The sequence below is a fragment of the Phoca vitulina genome, unplaced genomic scaffold (genome assembly GCF_004348235.1).
Source record: "Phoca vitulina isolate PV1807 unplaced genomic scaffold, GSC_HSeal_1.0 scaffold1, whole genome shotgun sequence".
Taxonomy (NCBI): Eukaryota; Metazoa; Chordata; class Mammalia; order Carnivora; family Phocidae; genus Phoca; species Phoca vitulina.
In genome coordinates, this window is record NW_022589704.1 from 11,703,279 (window position 1) to 11,721,853 (window position 18,575).

An 18,575-nucleotide genomic window follows, 5' to 3' on the forward strand; every position below is an offset into this window, starting at 1 on the left:
TTTTCTGGTTCACGAGTAAAAGATGGGGAAAAAATAAACTCCAGAGGCTCAGGCTGGCTGAGAGAGCTCAGAGGGCAAAGCTTATAAAAGGTAAGGGATCACGAGGACCTCACCCCGGAAGTGAGAACGTACAACCCAAGTAATAAAATGGAAGAGTTACCGTTCTGTTATCTGGGCCTGTTAGCGTGACAATAACCGTTCCTGGTGGTCCAGGGGGTCCTGTTAATCCTTTCACACCCTAAAGACAAACACATTCAGGAATGCAAAACCAAACAACATCACCTTTGCTTTTTGGAGAGAAAGACTCTCCCCTTTGGTTCTTAGGTAAGAAGATAGCGCAAATGACAGAGCAAACATGTTTGTTCCAGGGTCACTTAGTGACTAAGATGTACAGGATGATTGCTATAAAACATAAAATGTCTTGCCCACAAATAAACCACAATATTTGAATTACCCGCTCTCCTTTTTGTCCTATCACTTTATCGCCCATGTGACCCTGTAAGAAAAGACAACACTAAATTATTTTTTAAAAATGGAGATGAAGAGTCTAAATCCATTGACGTTCCAATGTTTGTAACTGAACGTTTATATTTTAATGGTAATGTTAGTATTATAAAAATTACTTTAGCTATTTCTTGGAGGAGAGGGGCAATATGTTTCTTTCAAAAGTGGAGATCACGAAGTGCAGAAAGCTTAATGGATTGACTTTCTATGGCAAATGATGACATGATGTGTGGCGGGATCAGAAAGGGAAACCAGCTCAGAGGACATTTTCTGGCTCAGCCACTGGCTGGTTATCTAATTTTCTGATGCCCTAGTTTTCTCGTCTTAAAGATACGAAGGAAGGGTGGCTGAACTTCTGGATTCTGAAATTCAAAAGTTGATAGGGAGGTAAGAAAACATTTCAGGCTATCTGACTTCACTAGTAATTTAGTGAAATGAGCTATGTCTAATGTGAACAGTCTGTCTCACTAACAATGGCTGATCTATCATTTCAACCAATGCCTCCTTGCCTTTTTTTAATTATTTATTTAAATTTTGTTAGTTACCATACAGTGCAATACTGATTTCTGGAGTAGAGGTCAGTGATTCATCACTTCCATACTATAGCCAGTGCGCATCACAAGTGCCTCCTTGCTGTTTTACTCTTGAGTATACAGATCTTCCCCCCATTAGCCCACAAGGTATAGGACAAAAGCTCAAGATGAGGAATCAAAAGACTTTAAATCTCAGCTCTGTCATTTACTGTCTCTTTGACAACTCACGTAAATAATGAGATAATAATTGTGAAAGCACCTTGGCAAGTTCCCTACACACAAAGTCTAGCTGGTAGTAGCAAGAGATATGGCGTTAGGACTAATTTCCTAGGGGCCTCAGCCTCACTCAGCATTTTCCTACTTAGTTAAACAAGGGGCTCAGAATAAGCCACCCCAAAATATCACTTTGGCATAAGAATTATTTTGAGCTCCAGACAATTGAGTAACAGCAAATGCAGAAAAAGTTCTCTACCCTCCTCCGTCTACCTAAGGGCAGGGCATGGAGGCATCTTCCCTTGGTGAAGATGTCACCTGGCTCTTGTCCTGTACCAGGAAGAGGAGACAACTCTTATCTCTGGAGCCAGCACTGACTGAAATCTGCATCAGCAAACCTTACTGAAATAACCCTCATCTTCCATTAGTTTCCCCCTTATACTTACTTTCCCACAATTTACTACCCCTATCAGCTCAAAACCCCTTTCCTTTGTCTTGTCACTCCTCCACAAATGTATCACCCTTTGTTAAAATGTTACACAAGCCTCTGGCCTGACAGCCTCTTTGGGGTTTTCATTTCATTTCTGTGAGGCCCTCACATGCATATGAAATAAACCTTCTTCTCCTGTTAATCAGTCTTTTTTCAGTTCCATATGCATGTCCCCACGCAGGAACCTAAGAGGATAGAGAAAAGTTTTTCCTCCCCAAAACTAGCAATCGGTCTTTTCATGAGAAAGACATGCAGGACTCTGTTTAATGAGCACATGAATATTCACCCTTCGTTTCCTAGCATCAAGATCAGGTTGGTGTTGGGAAGCAGGCCACCACAAATTTTATAGGATAAAGTGTTGGATGATCGGTAGGATTATTGGAAATGAGAAATCTATGGACTTGCCCTTTCTTAATAGGGAGCTCCTTATAACTGAATTATCAGGGATCAAGTTACTAAGTGCAGGGAGAAGAGAGTGAGGGGTACAGAGCTGCCTGTCCTGTTCCCTTTCCTGCCGGGAATCCTGTGGCTTCTAGAGAGGGGCCAGGCAGTGACCACGTGTCCAATCAGACCAGGTTTGGCTTTTAACTTGTTCTCAGTGTTCTGGCTGTTGTGATATATGAACTGTAATCTACCTTAGGTCCTGGAGGTCCCATGGCTCCTGGAAAGCCCTAGAAAAAGCCACAAGTAAAAAAAAAAAAAAAAAAGCCACAAGTTAAAATTACAGCAGAAAATGTGCCAAGCCAAAAACTCTGTGTAAAGTTTTTCGCTATAATGAATTTATTAGGTTACAGGGTCTATAGCAGTGATGACTTCATACTCACTGAGAATCCCGGAGGGCCAGGTGGACCAACAGGTCCTGGAAAGCCTGGAAGGCCTGGTAAACCCTGTAAATTAAGAGAATAGAGTGAGTTTGAATTTACTTCTCACCTAAGAACAATGTCCATTAATTAAATCCATTACAATATTTTAATGAAACCTGAGGAACATGACGCCTGTCATTTATGGCTGCAGTTAATTACAAAAAAAGAAAAAAACAAGATGCCTGAAAGTGCGTTGCCATGTATAACAGGCAGCCAGGAATATCCTGATGGCAACATTTCCAGGAGAATGACCAGAGCAGTAGCTTTATTTTAGAGGAGGTTTTTAAATTTTTAAAATTTTGCTTTTCTGTCTATCTCTCTGTCTGCCTGTCTGTCTCTCTCAGCCAAGCATGCTCCTTTGGTAGGGCCTTCCACCTGCTCTCCTTATGCCTAGAACCTCTTTCCCAGACATATTTATGACTCATTTCTTCTCCCTTTTCTTATTTTCACTCAAATGTCATCCTTTCCCTGTCCATCCAATCTAAAGCCACAACCCTCCTTCCAACCTGGACACTTCCTCTCCCCTGCCCCTGCATTATTTTCCTTCTTGAAATTTACTATTTAACACACCATGCACTTACTAATTTATATCTTTTCTGTTTTCCCCTACTAGAATGTCAGATCCATGAGGGCAAGAATTTTTTTTAACCCTTTCTTGGCTAACTTACGCACCATGGTATCTCTAGAGCCTAGGACAGCTGCTGACACATAATTGGGATGTAATAAATATTTCTTGTATAGATGAATGTCCTACTGCTCTATCTTCATCAGCAGCACTTGGTAGTACCTAGCCAACACTCAAGGTACATTTAAGGGGCACATTGATGTCCCAGATTGCTGCTAATCTCTTCTTACTGGATCCCTTTCCTCCAGCATCAGGCCCCATAAATGTTTCCTAAGCAAGAAAAATGAAGAGCCATCATGTTCTGCATCTTTCCTCAAAGGTCAGTAAAGGCTCCTAACTGCATCGTTGTGTCATTTTGTGGATCACCATCAGTTGGCATGGCTCACCATCAGGGAGTTCGACAACCTACACTCAAACTCTTTGGCTCACTTAGACAAATTTCCAGAAATTTCCACATACACTTCTGAACTAAGTTAAGATATTTCTGGTTAATTAACCTGGAAGTTAGTACCTGTGCCTTAGGTTTATCAAAAGACCCTTTTGAATCCCAAAGTAAAGCATACACAGTCCCCCAAATAGCTGTGTCTCTTCATACCCATTAGGGATCACACTCAGATCTACATACATATAGATCAGAAGGTAAACCACTCAACAGGAGAAAGATGCATTTAAATAAAACCCAGTTACTTACTGTCATGCAAAATTTGAAACAGGGCTGTTATTTAACATTATAGTTTTAAATGATATTCAATGTATGATACAAACCTATCCTTGATTTCAACAAATACAGAATAAGTGGAGCATAACTATTCCTTGAAGATTCCTCCTTAGGTTTAGGAAAGCCTGGGTAATTGAGATTTAAGAAGAGATTAAAAGACTTAAGCACAAAATCATCCTTTTATATTAGTTTCATGGAGTTTCTTATGAGGTGAATGTTTTAGAATGAAATGAAGTCAATGCCAACAGAAGAAATATGAATGTCTACTTCAAATGTTCTTGTGGTTGTCAGAGGTGGGGTTGAAGGGAGGGCAAAATGGGTAAAGGGGGTCAAAAGGTAGAAACCTCCCGTTATAAATAAATAAGTCTTGGGGGTATAAGGTACAGCACAGTGACTACAGCTAACAATACCGTACCCCAGATCTGAAGGTTGCTAAGAAAGTAAAGTTCTCATCACAAGAAAAAAAGAGTATTTGTCACTGTGGTTATGGAGGTTAACTAGACTTATTGTGGGGATCATTCCACAATATGTACAAATATCCCATCATTACCTTGCACATCTGAAATGAATGTAATGTCATATGTCAATAATACCTCAATAAAAAAAGAAAATGAAACAAAAAAGAAAACAAAACAAACCATAAAAATGTTCCTAAGAGAGTGAGAAAGAGATTTGGGGGAAAAGAGAAAGAGGAGAGACAGACAAAGACAGAGTCCACAGAGACAGAGAGGAGAAAAAGGAGAGGGACAGATAGACAGAGAGCCAGAGTCAGAGCCAGAGGACTGAGAATAATGAGACCTTCTCTGACGTGCAATACCTGGAATCCCGGAGCTCCTGGCAACCCGGGGTCACCTCTTCCATCAAGTTCTATACCTTCTGCAGCAGGAGCACCCTTGAAAATGAAGAACTTCATTAAACATAGTCAATGTTATATTTTCAAAACTCCTTTAAATGCTTCTTCAAGGTTCTACTCCTTCAAGGATAAAAGTGCTTTTCAGGATATAAACTTGGGGAAATGATTTAGGATTATGTAGTTACTCCATTTTGAAGAAATAAAAGATTTTCCTATCTCCTAAAATTGACAGTTTACTGTGGAAGGAAGAAAGACACAAGGATGAGAAACCATTTCTCAAGATACCAAAATTAGTGGCAACTCTTGATCTAGAAGGTGGGGCCCCCAGGCTGAGGTTAGTTCTCTTCCCCTAGACTCTATTCCCTAAAAGGATTTTACAAACATTGTATTCCTTAAGAGATATTTATGACAAGAGCTAAAAGAAGTTGTTGAATAGGAATAAATATCATGTCCCAATTATTAATTGGTTTCTGAATTAATTATGAAGCCTAATTTGTAATTTCTTATACCTCATTGTTTAATAGAAATCTTTTCATATGTCCACTTAGAGATTTTCAATAATAATATGCCACACGTGACTTACCTTTTCTCCTTTCAAACCAACAGCACCCTAAAAAAAGGAAACCAAATACTTAACATCACTGCTTTGTCCTTGCTGCTGTTCTGCCCCCTCTCCCACTGTCTACTTCCCACCGTTTTTTAAAATTTTTTATTGAAATTCAATTAATCAACATACAATGTATTATTAGTTTCAGAGGTAGAGTTCAGTGATTCATCAGTCTTATATAACACCCAGTGCTCATTACATCACGTGCCCTCCTTAATGTCCATCACCCAGTGACCCCATCCCTCCACCACCTCCCCTCCAGCAACCCTCAATTTGTTTTCTATGATTAGGAGTCTCTTATGGTTTGTCTCCCTCTCTGATTGCATCTTGTTTTCTTTTTCCCTCCCTTCCCCTATGCTCCTCTGTTTTGTTTCTTAAATTCCACATATGAGTGAAATCATACGATCATTGTCTTTCTCTGATTGACTTATTTCGCTTAGCATAATGCCCTCTAGTTCCAGCCACGTCGTTGCAAATGGCAAGATTTCATTTTTTTTGATGGCTGAGTAGTATTCCATTGCACATATATTCCCACTGGTTTTTAAACATGCTCAAGTTTCTTTCATTTAAACAAACAAAATCTCCCCCCACCAGTCTATCCTTCGTGTCATCTGCCATCTTCCCATTCTGTTCATTCCTCAGTGCCCCACCTGCCTCCTGCCTCCATCCATGCTGGAAATATCCCTTCCTAAGGCTTGCAATGATAATGACGTTGCTAGAATCAATGACAAGACCTCAGATCTTACTGGACATCTCAGCAGCATTAGTCAGCTGTCAGCCACTCCCTCTACTCAAAAACATCTTTCCTGGGCTTCCATAATATACTCCTCTTGGTCTTCTTTCTACCACGAGGCCCCTCCTCTTTACAGGTGTATTCTCCTTGACCCAGACATCCTGTGCTGGGGCTTGTCTGTTCTGAGGTTCTTTTCCCCTCCTTCTCGCTCCTTGTGTCACCACCATCTGGGGCCTCTCCTCTAAGCGAATCCAGCTGCCTATCACTCATCTCTGCTTGGATGTCTCAAAAGCAAAATAAAACCTCAAAGCACAAACCTGAACTCAAAATGCATTTATTCATTCCTCCCCCCACCCATGCGCTGAATGTCTACTACCCGCGGCCCCCGACTTCCGCAAAGTTGTGATGGATTTCAGCACACGGCCATTCTGTAAATGACTCGTGTTTGTACTTTATACAGAGTTAGAAATGGATACCTACTGGGATCCCTGGGTAGCCTGGTGTCCCCGGCAGGCCTGGAAACCCTTGCTCACCCTGGAAGGCATACAAAGCTTGTTACTCTTTTTAGTTGTTCTAGAACAGCCTATTGAGATATTTACCCTGTTTCTCTCTTCCAGCCCTGCAGTGGTAAATCTAGACTAAGTAACCCAAATTCCTTATGGCTACTGGGTCATGAGGCTGAAGGCCAGAAAACCATTATCTTAATTGAAAACAGGATTAGAATCTACTGTTTCTCAAATTGTGCATAAACGGCAAAAGTGTAATTGTGCCAAGAACTTTTTAATTGCTGTTTCCTTGAAACTTGAGTAATTAGTTCTTTCATGGCCACCATTCTGGGGGAAAGGAGGGTGCTGTCACCAAACAAATGGCATGAGTGAACACTGGAAAGCTCAGTCACTTTTCTCAAAAGACCAATTTTGCATTCCAAGCTTTCGTTTCTGATTTACATACACTCACAACCTTAGGTGAAGGGTGAGCCCCCAGTTGTCCTTCTGTGGAAGAACATGAGAGAATGTCCTCAAAAGACAATCAGAAACCAAGCCATAAGAAGAAAGAAGACCATCATGTTTCTGTCCTGAAGACACATACCAATGGTTCTGGCTAAAAGAGTCTCTCAAGGAAAGTCTGTGCCTTCTCTTTCCTCCTTCCCCTTGATTGATTCATTCTGCAAAATGTTTCCTAACCATCTCCTGTGTGAGAAGTACATACCTTAGACCCCTTGCATCCTGGGACACCAGCAGGTCCATAAGGCCCAGGATGGCCCGGGATGCCCTGAAAACAGAGCAAGTCTCAGAGAGGTGGCATCACCACCCGGGCCCCAGGAACAAGTAGCCATCGTGAAGGACCCAAGGCGAGGGAAGAGATGGCCTAATTTAGATACTTATTTAAATACAAATGGCTATTAAATAGTTAAATAGTATATTTAGTTATTTTAGATAATTTAAATAAAAATTATAGCAAATAAAATGGGCTAATCAAAACCCAAAATTATCAAGTGAGATACAGATATTTTAGATAAAACAGAAGACCTTTCTATATAAAATGAAGTCCCTTAACATGCTGTTTTAAACTGGAAGAAAGGAAAGGAAAAAGAAGAAGGATGTATACACAAGGTAACTATTATTTTATTATTCTACACTATTAAATAGAGTTAATCTATTCTATTCCATCTATTCTATTCTATTCTATTCTATCCTATCCCATTCATTCTAGTCCATTCCATCCCATCCCATTCTATCCCATCTCATACTGTCAAGTCCCATTCTGTCCCATTCCATTCTATTCCATTCTGTTCTGCTTGGATTTTAGGAAATCCAACTGGACTTGTGTGTCCTACAAATCCACACTCTAATATATTATGTGATTCTACTGTAACATTTTCATCATGTAGCACATGTCTCAGTACCTATTTCTTTGTGCTATTGCTTTAACCTCTTTATTAAAATGAGCTTTCTTTTTATTTTTTAAAATTTACACATTTTCCCCATTACTTACTGGAAGTCCAGGAGGACCTGAAAATCCCGGCAATCCAGTTATTCCCTGCAGACGTAGAAAAGGGGAAGGTGACAAGAAAAACACTTAAAAGTGTTTCAACCTATAAACATAAAAGTATTTACCATTCTGACAACCCCATCCTGCAACTCTAATTAGGAATGGCTAAACACTATTTGGAAAACAAAACAAAACAACAACAAAAAAAAGGTTTGACAAACTTTTCAAAATCTTACATTTATCAAACTTCTTTTTTGAAATTTTTATTTAAATTTTAGTTAACATACAGTGCAATATTTAAAAAGAGATGATTAAGATTATTTTTGCCTTTTTTGGGTGGACTTTTAAGGTATAATTTGCATAGAGTAGAGTACCCCAAGCTTCTGCAAACAGTTTAAGGAATGTTTGCATATGTGTACATGTACATATTGGTATCACCACCATCCCATCCAAACAGGGAACATCTCCACCCCCCATGGTTCTCTCACACCCTGTCCCAGTCCATTAATACCCACCCCCAACAGAATAACCACTGTTTTCTGCCATGACAGATTCCTTTTACCTGTTCTTGAACTTCATCTATAGAGTGTATCATACAGAATGTACTCCTTTGTGACATTTGTATAACTTTTACGGAGCAGAGTTCTTATTTTTTATTTTTTATTTTTTCAGAGTTCTTATTTTTTAAAGAAGAAGAATTTTCATCAAACAATCAGGATGGACCAGTTGGACTACTAACCCTCACACCTTTGGGACCAGTGAGTCCTGGGAGTCCTGGTGAGCCCTAGATCCAAGAAAAAAAAAAAGGCACTGGAAATTATTTGGCACTAAGAAACCATAAATTAAAAGTCCCCATTCTATTCACACGCCAAACTGTTTTGTTCTTGTGATTATTTCAGTGTTAACACAGTGAAATTGCTTGTTTGCTTAATTGAAGCTAAAACATTTATCAGAAAGGACCAACAGAAATTCGTTCAAAGCCCCGCTGCTCAATGTGGGGTCCAGGGGCCTGCAGGATTAACATCACCTGGGAGCTTGTGAGCAACGCAGGCTCTCAGGCCTCCGCCACGTCTCAGACGGATTGATTCTGAATCTACATTTTCACCAGATTAGAAAATAACTCTTGTTCACATTAATGTCTGAGAAGAGCTGCTGTAAAAACCCCACATTAGCCAGACAGCTGCAGAGGTCTGATAAGGATGATGATACAATTACAATGGGGGATGAGAATGGCAGCCAATATTTCTGTGCAAGAGAAAGACTTTATTAACAAAATGGGCCTGGCATGCACAAATAAATAAATAGCCAAGTAAGAACTGCCTGAACCAGAGATAAACTTGCTTCGGGCAAGTTTTTTATCATTCCTGGGAGTTTCAGTATGTTTTGGTATTTTTGATATTTTTTTTGAGAAAAGGGTTGTTACAGAGTCTTCTGAGATTGGATGGTCAAGGCCACAGTTGGCCTTCGCTGACTGAGGTGGAATGCCTGGGCGCGTGCCCATGTTCTCCTTCTCTGCAGGATGCTATTTGTGTTATGCACAAGACCCCAAAATTGTAATTTTTTTCATGCATACAATATTTAAAATTAAGAGAGGAAATTTTTAAACCTGAAAAATATTTTTGGTCAGGTTTTTTTTTTTTTATATTTTATTTATTTATGTGACAGAGAGAGACACAGTGAGAGAGGGAACACAAGCAGGGGCAGTGGGAGTGGGAGAAGCAGGCTCCCCGCTGAGCAGGGAGCCTGATGCGGGGCTCGATCCCACTTAAAAATCTTTTTGGTCAGGTTTTAATATGCAATAATTGTCTGCCTTTGATCAAATTATCTTTTGTAGCTACATCTATAAAGTACACTGTCGTATACAAACTCCATGACAACATGGCCCCCAAATTTTCTGGATTAACTTTATGGAATACCTCCACATCACATAACCCATCGTAAGCACCATATGTTTGCAATGATTATTTTAATTGATTGTTGGCTTCTCTAAAGAAATGCCAGCATAATGAGAGGAATGGGAGTAAAGAACAAAACAAAAAGGAAGAAGTTGACATGAGTTGATCCAAGTCCAGAGTTGAAGTGGCAAATTCATTTTATTAGTGAAAAGTGGGACTATCCTGGAATAAGGCAGTGGGATGGTCAGACACTGAATGGGTCCAAATTCAGACACTAAATGTCCAGAATCTGAATGATTTTTTTTTTTTTTTCAAAATTAGGGTCAGAAGAAAGAGAAATGGAGAAACTACACATACATGAATCAGACAGACACGAAATGGTAGAATTCCTGGAATACCACAACATTTTGCTTGTTTACTTAGAAACTGTAGGTGTGGGTTTAGTTTCTTTGGTTATGGAAGTTTGATTCTGGCATCATATAAAACCAGATTTGAACTCTGATTTTGTCACCTTTAACCATGGAGCACAGGATAAGTTACTTAAGTGCTCTGAGCATCGGTTTCCTCATCCCTAAAACGGAGAGACTGAGTCACCATAGTCATGATTTCTGGGGTTCAACGTGAAGAGTAGCTGAGAGACAGTCAACAGTAAACGTCCCAATGCCTGACACAGAAGAAATTCGCAGTAACTGTTGCCTTTGATGACCAAGTAAGTAGTCGACACATTTATGAAATTTAAAAAGACTCTGTGGGGATCAATTACAATGATCTTTCATAGCTTATTCATTAGTTCATAGCTTGCTGGAGGCCTGCAGTCAGGGGAACAACCATGTGAGAGCGTGAGAGCCCAGGCTTAAGTCTAGCTAATGTCCGCAGCAGGAAAGAGCCATCAGCACATCTAGTGGTTATGTAGTTCTTTAGCAAATCCTCTAGGGTATTTATTTGAACAAAGCCCTTTGTTGTATCACGGACTTTAGGATAAAAATGTGTGATGAGTTGAGAAAGAGGAACCCATGAAAGAAGAGAATCGGAGGAGGGATGATTCCAGAAACAAAGAGAGACAAGTGTTTCAAGGAGAGTGATCCACATGGTGAAACAAAGCAGAAGGACACAAAAGTCATGGGTGATTTCTGCAGGAGCGTTTTCAGGGCAGGGGGATCAAAGGAAAATTATGGCGGCTGAGGAGCGAATAGGAGATGAATTACAGTTAGCCTGGTTAGTTACTTTGTTTGTGTTTAAAATCTTGACAGAGAAAGGGAAGACAGGGAAAGGATGGCAATCCTTTGCTTACAGGACCTGAAATAGCCAGAGGAAATTTTATATAAGCATGGGGGGCCATTTGCATTCTTGAGGATTAAAAGAGAAAAGCTAACAACAAAAAAGAAAGGAATGGCCAAGAGGCATGGTTCTGGTGGGAATCCCAGGACCAGGACACAGGGGTAAGAATAGGTCCTGAATGAAAGGCCAAAAGAACTCACCCTTTCATGCAAGACGAAAGAAAACAGGCAGGTATAGAAGCTATCTGGATCAGGGAGGAGGAGGAGGAAGTTGAGTAGGGAACTTCAAGGTGATGAGCATTTGAATCTCTTGGGATAAGAGAGGACCTGGCTAAGCCTGGAGAGCAGTAATTCACCATGGCACCCACCAATTGGCTGAGATGCCGAATTCTCTCCAGGTTCCCAGCAACCTAGGGGTAGGCATAAAGAAGGTTAGGTGAATTGGGGATGTTCCAAGCTTATAAACTGACATACCTTGGGTCCCTGTGGTCCAGGCAAGCCTTCGGGACCTGGGAATCCTTTCTGGCCTGGATAACCAGGAGGTCCAGGAAAGCCTTTCTCCCCCTGTTAAAAACCAACACAGGATAAGAAACACACAGAATAGCACTGTCCAGCAATAAACATACCCACAACCATTGCTTTCTTTTCTTTACAACTTAATGAGGACATTTGACATATCTTTTTTTCCCCTTGGAACAACAAAATTGACACTCAGCAGTAAGTATAACAGTAAATGGAAAGCTACCCGCTTTTAGTATGTGTCTATAATAGGCTTGAAAGTGTTTGCCTTTGGTCTTGTAGGAACTACTTTTCCCCAAACGGTGGCGCTACACAGAGCAGAGATCAAGAGAGAGGGAATCAAGAACTGGAGGGGGTAAGGCCAGTGAGAAAGTTGAGATTGGTGTGGTGTGTTTGCTTGGGGATGGAGAGAGAGTGAGGCTAAGGCACAAGAATGTGTTTGGGGGTGCGCATAATTGCTTTGTAGCTTGAAAAGAACAACATGCAGGCTATCAGTTTTAGCCCTTTCTTGATTGCACAGGAATTAGTAATTCAATCTGCTCTTTGTGTAGGAGATGCAGGAGATATCGAGAATGGCATAACCAAAAGGGTGAGCTAAATTGTTTTTTAGAAAGAGATGATATTATGAGAATGACCCTAGTAATGAGTGAGTGAAAATAATTTAGGCCCCATGAGTGACACGTTTCTGCCAACAAATAATTTTCTGGTGAACATGGGTCCTGGGATCACTCTTTAATAATAAAGGTCACTGGTTGATTCAGTCAATTTAATTACACAATTGGTAAATTAAATTTTTAAAAAGTTTAGAAAGAGATCAAGTGAGCTATTTCACATGGTTATGTGCACACACATTCCATAAAAAGAGAAACAAAAGAATTTGCTAGTCCTCTCTCAATACTCAGTTACTCTCACACATCCTAGAATAGCATCTTGCACATAGTAGGGACTCAATAAATTCTTGAGAGCAAAAATGAAACCCGGCTTTCCAACCTGCATCTGAATATACTACATTCATAGCTTTAGGGAAAAACCTAAATCAAAGTCCGTGTTAATTATAGAATAACTGAAAATAAACAATAATTATTATATAGTTAGTATATAAATTATATGCAGATTATTTGATCTAAAGAGCTAAAAATACATTCTAAAAATATTTTTAGTCACTCTTCAACATCGTTAAGCAATTCATTAGCGTCCCTGAGGAAAGGGTCTGATAAACAAAGAAAAAACTTTAGTTCGGCCTCTGTCTTAATTATCACAAATTGCAAGTTAATGGAGCGAATTAATGAGATTTCGTGGCGTTCTTTTTTTTCTTGAATTCTGTAATGGAGCTACGGGCTTGCCCCGCTATCTGAAGGCACAGAGTTCCTACGAAACTTTTCCTAAATTGAAATGGTGTAAAATGGTGTAAAATCCCCGCTTTCTGAAAGTTCGAATTACACCACTTCGCTTTTATGAAAAACCTACGTTGGTATGGTAATGTTTGTTTGTTGTTGTTGTTTTCATAGAAGCAAAATCCTCTTTGGATTTCTTTTGGTTAGCAAAACGAATGGCAACGTGGGTCTTTGCTAAAAGCGGAGTGGCGCAAGGCGAGCTTTCAGAAAGCGGGGGACACCGGGAGTACTTCCGGGGCTGCATTTTGGCCTCAACCAGGGGGCTGTTGCAGGATTCTTTCGCCAGGGGGCGCGCCTGCACCAGTGCTGCAGGCCTGGAGGTCTTGGGATTTCAGTGCCCGTGTCAAAGTGAGTGAATCCAGTTGTTTTCAGTTCTCTCGTGTTTATCAACATTTCTACATAGAGAGGCATTCTGATAAGCTTTCTTTTTTGCTAACTTGCTCCTTTTTCTTTACAGACCGAAAGAGTTACATTTTTACCTGACGGTATTTACACAAGTTGTCTGAAACTTACCAGAAGGTTTTTTGTTTTTGTTTTTTTCCTTTTCTTTGGTTAATGTTTATATACAATTTCTTTAAAATTGGATTGGGGAATGGAATAACACACTGCGGGTCTTTCTGATAAGAACAAATTCCAGGAGGAGCTCTACAGAAGAAAGAAGCAATATTAAGATTTTGTTTTTACCTTCTCCCCTTTGATCCCATCACAGAAGCACGGGCCTTTGTCTTTACAGATACAACCCTAGGAAAAGGGAAAAAGAGAGAGTTTTGTTTAAAAACAGCTTAATAGGGGCGCCTGGGTGGCTCAGTCGGTTAAGCATCTGCCTTCGGCTCAGGTCATGGTCCCAGGGTCCTGGGATCGAGCCCCGCATCGGGCTCCCTGCTCGGCGGGAAGCCTGCTTTTCCCTCTCCCTCTGCTGCTCCCCCTGCTTGTGCTCTCTCTCTGTCAAATAAATAAATAAAATCTTTAAAAAAAAAAAAAAACAGCTTAATAAATCCTGGCTGGCAGGGCAAAAGCAAACATATTTTTCTGTTCTTTGAGCGTTAAACACCATTTATTAGGAGCCATGCTATACTGGGGCAATAATAAATCAAGAGAAACAGAGCCGAGAAGTGAAAAGATGTTGCACGTAAGAGAACTGTCCGGTGAGTGTGCATCATTTTTATTGTATTTGGGAATTCTAAGTTATTTATGGACAAGGCGAAGTCATCTTTCCTTTTTTCAGGATAACGTGTAGTTGTACCATATGAAATTGCCATAACCGTAAGCAGAAAGTGGTCTAATGTTGGCAACTTAGATTTAACATAATATATATAATATGTATATTATATATGTAAATATGTATATCATATATATAATATATGCATAGGTGTATATTAACTGGTCATATCTTCTATAAGTGATTCGAAGGTTTTCTTTTCCTGAAATGATGTTCAAGACTGACAAAAGATGATCAATACCCACTATGTGTCTTCAAGGAGAACAAACTAATTCACTAATGTAGTGACATATTCTTGGTATAAAGCAAAAACAAAAATTCAGCTGTGAGCTTGAGAACTCTTATCCTGTCTCAGTTACTCTGACACGTTTTAGAACCTATGGACAGGCCAACTCTAGTGAAGGTTGATTTTTAAAGATTTCTCTGCCAGCAGAGGACCAAAGAGGTAGTTGAAAATACTGAATTTAAAATGTGTTTTGACACATGTTCTATGTTTATGTATTTACATTTTAAATTTTTTTCTTCAGGTTAATATTAACTGAGAATGAGTTTGCTTTCCACAGGAAAAGAATATTAATTGACAGCAAAGGCAGGGCAAGTCTAGGACCTGTGCTGACTGGTTGGTAGAAAAAATAAAAGAGAAATTGCTTCAGACATTTCCAAAGTGGAGGACCCTATTTGTTCAATTAAAATAAAATGCTCAAGCAAAAACATCTTTAATTAAATATATTTCCTGAGCCTAGAGCACTAGGCCATGCTACCTTTCAAGGAAGGGAAGTGTATAGTAATTTTCAAACACCACGTTTATACATACCTCACAATTTGTATGAATGGAAAGTGATTGACTGAAAAGGAAAATCTATGTTCTCTCCAAGTGTTGGATATTTGGTACTTTTTTAGAAGACTAGATTTTTCTGATTTTCCTCCTAGATGTTTGGGGTCATTAAGTCATACCTTGACATAATATATTTAATCTTGTCTTTCTAGATTTTTCAACTTTTATGTTCATTTCAATCACATATTCAAGCATACTCTACTAAAGCAATAGTTCTCAAAGTGGGGATCCCCTGATCAGCAGCATCCACATCACCTGTAAACTTGTCAGAAATGCAAACTATCGGCCCACCCCAGACACACTAAATCACAAACCCTGGGGGTGGGTCTCAGTATTCTGTTTTAATGGGCCCTCTGGGTGATTCTGATTCCACTAGTCTAAGCTATCACCCAAAATCTGAGTCTGCAAGCTAGAGCTAATCCTCTAAATGTTTCTGAACACTAGATCATTTGACACACTAATTTGCACATCTGTTTTTTGTTTGCGATGTCTTTTTTCCTGTCATCCCAAGCAAGTAACCAGGCTTTTCTGTCCCTCACTTTTGGGAAAGCAAAAGCTGCCTGAAGACAAGAGCCTTAGTTTTTGTTTCTGGTTAAAGTACCTGCTGACAGGTGGCCCCAAGGGTTGGAGGGACAAGCACGCTGCTCCCACACAGCATTTGGAGGGGGCAGCGGGGCTTCAGAAAGGAGTCTGAGTCCTACACCCAAGAGCACTAGATATTGGGCAAGGAAGTGCCACCCGCGCGAGGACCCAATGCTCGAGTTCCCATGGTGGTGGCGGGCCACGGTTTCAAGTGGACAATGAGCATCTCTGACCCTTCTGCCTCCCAGACACAACACAGCACTCTCTGAGACTCTCTGGGCCACGGGTAAGAGGAGGCAAATTACCAATCCTCTAACCTCTGAGAAGGTACATGGAGGTCATGAGACAGGCCTTATTTTATTTCTTGGAGTAAAAGCCATGTTTGCTGTACGTTACTGGAAATCTTTCAATGTTAGCTTGAACAAGTGTTTGCCCCCAAATGACATGAGGTCCTCCTTCTTATTTGCTCCTATGTTTAATGTATATTTTCCCTGGTGCCTGTAAGCCCTAGGAGGGAAGGAATTCTAGTCTAATTCACATCAGTAACCCTGATATATAATATATCCTCAACCAATGCTTGTGGATTGATTAAATGGATCAATGGGTAGATGGAAAACTGGTAATTTTTTTACAGCCAGTTTGGACCTGGAATTTCAGGACATATGAATCATATTGCTATTGTTTTGCTCTACTGTGACTGAGATATTTTCTTTACGCATGAATTATGCACAACTATCGATGAAGTGGCAGAAAATGAAACTAAAAGCCTTGGTTATTTTAATACAAGTTAAAATTAACACCAGGCTAATTAGTTGTTAGTTGCTTGGACTGAAAAGGTTTTTTTGGAAAATTTTAAACCCTCCGAGAAGTTGAAAAATATGCCCTTTTAAAAATATACAACAAAATAAAAAGTCTTCTCTGCATTTACTGCTTCATCGTTGCTTTCAGTTCAAAATAATTTTTATGTCGGAGAGACATATTTGGGGTGACATATTCTGGTTTCCTGCCTGTCCCCCAGCCTCTCCTCCCCCACGCCCAGCCTGGCCTGGTTTAGGGTAAGGGGAAGTTGGCAGCGTTCAAAGCTGGTTAACACTCTACTGAGCAGGTCTGTTGATTCTGCATTATGATTATTGATCCTTTGCCCAGCCAATAGCCTGAGGCGAACGTTTTTGTGTGTGAAAAGAGCTGACCAAGTGTGGCTGACTGAGCCAGACAGACTCCATGAACTGCTCTTCGCAGGGCCCCTCTATCCCGTGTCTGCCTTAAGCAACTGACCGTGAGCCTTGGCAGCATGCCCTCCAGTAAAGGGGAATGACACCCGTGCGCCGCTCTCGCGGTGGCCCCTTCTTCCCCACCCAGAGCCGCTGTCGCCCCACTTGGGTATCGCAGAAATCTCACTGGAGATGCCACTTCCTATCTTTCAAGCCCTGTCCAGGGAGACACCACTAGTCTAGACATCTAAATCAGCCACCCGTTTTTGTTTTTCTGGACGACAGCAAGCATGCACATTACTGGCTCTGACAAAGAAGGGGGCAATCAGAGGTCTCTGGTACATTTGGGAATAAATCGGTAAGAAAGTTCCATCCATCTCATGTAAGGCAGTGAGTGGGATTTATAATCGTTAACTCCAGGTTTTTTTTTTTCCTTGTCCTAAAATGTTTTGAGTCTAGCAGGTCTAAGAGGCCTTCACCATTCATTTAAGATTAATAGACTCTGAAGGATCCCATGATAAGGATGCTGTAGAGGAAATGAACTTGGATCCATCCTATGATGATTTCAGTAGTTAACATTTTTTTAAAGATTTTATTTATTTGTTTGATAGATAGAGAGAGCGCAGGCAGAGGGAGAGGGAGAAGCAGAGTCCCCGCTGAGCAGGGAGCCTGACATGGGGCTCGATTCCGGGACCCGGAGATCATGACCTGAACTGAAGGCAGACGCTTAACTGACTGAGCCACCCAGGCGCCCCGATAGTTAACATTTTTTGAGCAGTGACTGCATAGGGCACTGCTCAGGCTCCCTGCCTCATGCACGGCCTCATTTACACCCAATAACAATTCTGTGAGGCAGGTACTAGAATTAACTCCACCTTATAGCTAAGAAAACTGGATGTCGGAGGCTAGAGGTCGTTGTGAATGGAGCTGGGGGATATGAATCCAGGTGGTTTGACCCACAGCCATATTCTCAAGCACTGTGCTATATTTAATTATCGGCTGGCTTTGTGGGCTACTGAGGCATTGGGGGAGGGACTCAGATGTATCTCTTCCCCTCACACTGCCGCTGTGCCCCCGACAATGGGATGTAAAATCCCAGTGATGAACATAACGTGGTAGCTCATGGACTTCGCAGTATAAATCAGGAGTTGGCATGCTGCAACCCACAGGCCAAATCCAGTCTGCGGTCTGTTTTTGCACTACTTTTGAGCTAAGAATGATTTTTCTATTTTCAAATAGTTGGAAAAAAAGAAAAAGAAAAATAATATTTTGTGACGTGCGAAAATTATCAGAATGGCACACAGGAATCTCTCTCTTCCCCCCTTTCCCTCCCTTATGTTCCTCCCCTTCTTCCTACGACACTTCAGTCTAAGGGTTGTTGGCAGGGAGGGCCCAGGTGATGCAAATTGTGGGTGGGAAGAATCCAGAAGATCGTCTAATCTAAAAGTTCCTTATATTTTGAACTTCACAGGGCAATAAAATAAAAAAAATTAATGGAGACCAACAGTGGAT

At 40.6% G+C, this 18,575-nt stretch overlaps 1 protein-coding gene across 1 annotated transcript in view; it reads right to left on the reverse strand.

Moving 5' to 3' along the window:
- Positions 1-18,575, reverse strand: part of COL4A3 (collagen type IV alpha 3 chain) — a 123,290-nt gene that overhangs the window by 52,986 nt on the left and 51,729 nt on the right. Inside the window, exons 2-13 of the mRNA XM_032400990.1 lie at positions 13,901-13,957; positions 11,778-11,867; positions 8,871-8,915; positions 8,135-8,179; positions 7,349-7,411; positions 6,620-6,673; positions 5,383-5,409; positions 4,764-4,838; positions 2,565-2,627; positions 2,376-2,411; positions 455-496; positions 161-238 (exon numbers count right to left, since the gene is read on the reverse strand). Coding sequence (XP_032256881.1) covers positions 161-238; positions 455-496; positions 2,376-2,411; positions 2,565-2,627; positions 4,764-4,838; positions 5,383-5,409; positions 6,620-6,673; positions 7,349-7,411; positions 8,135-8,179; positions 8,871-8,915; positions 11,778-11,867; positions 13,901-13,957 — 675 coding nt within the window. The remainder of the gene's footprint in view (positions 1-160; positions 239-454; positions 497-2,375; positions 2,412-2,564; positions 2,628-4,763; positions 4,839-5,382; positions 5,410-6,619; positions 6,674-7,348; positions 7,412-8,134; positions 8,180-8,870; positions 8,916-11,777; positions 11,868-13,900; positions 13,958-18,575) is intronic.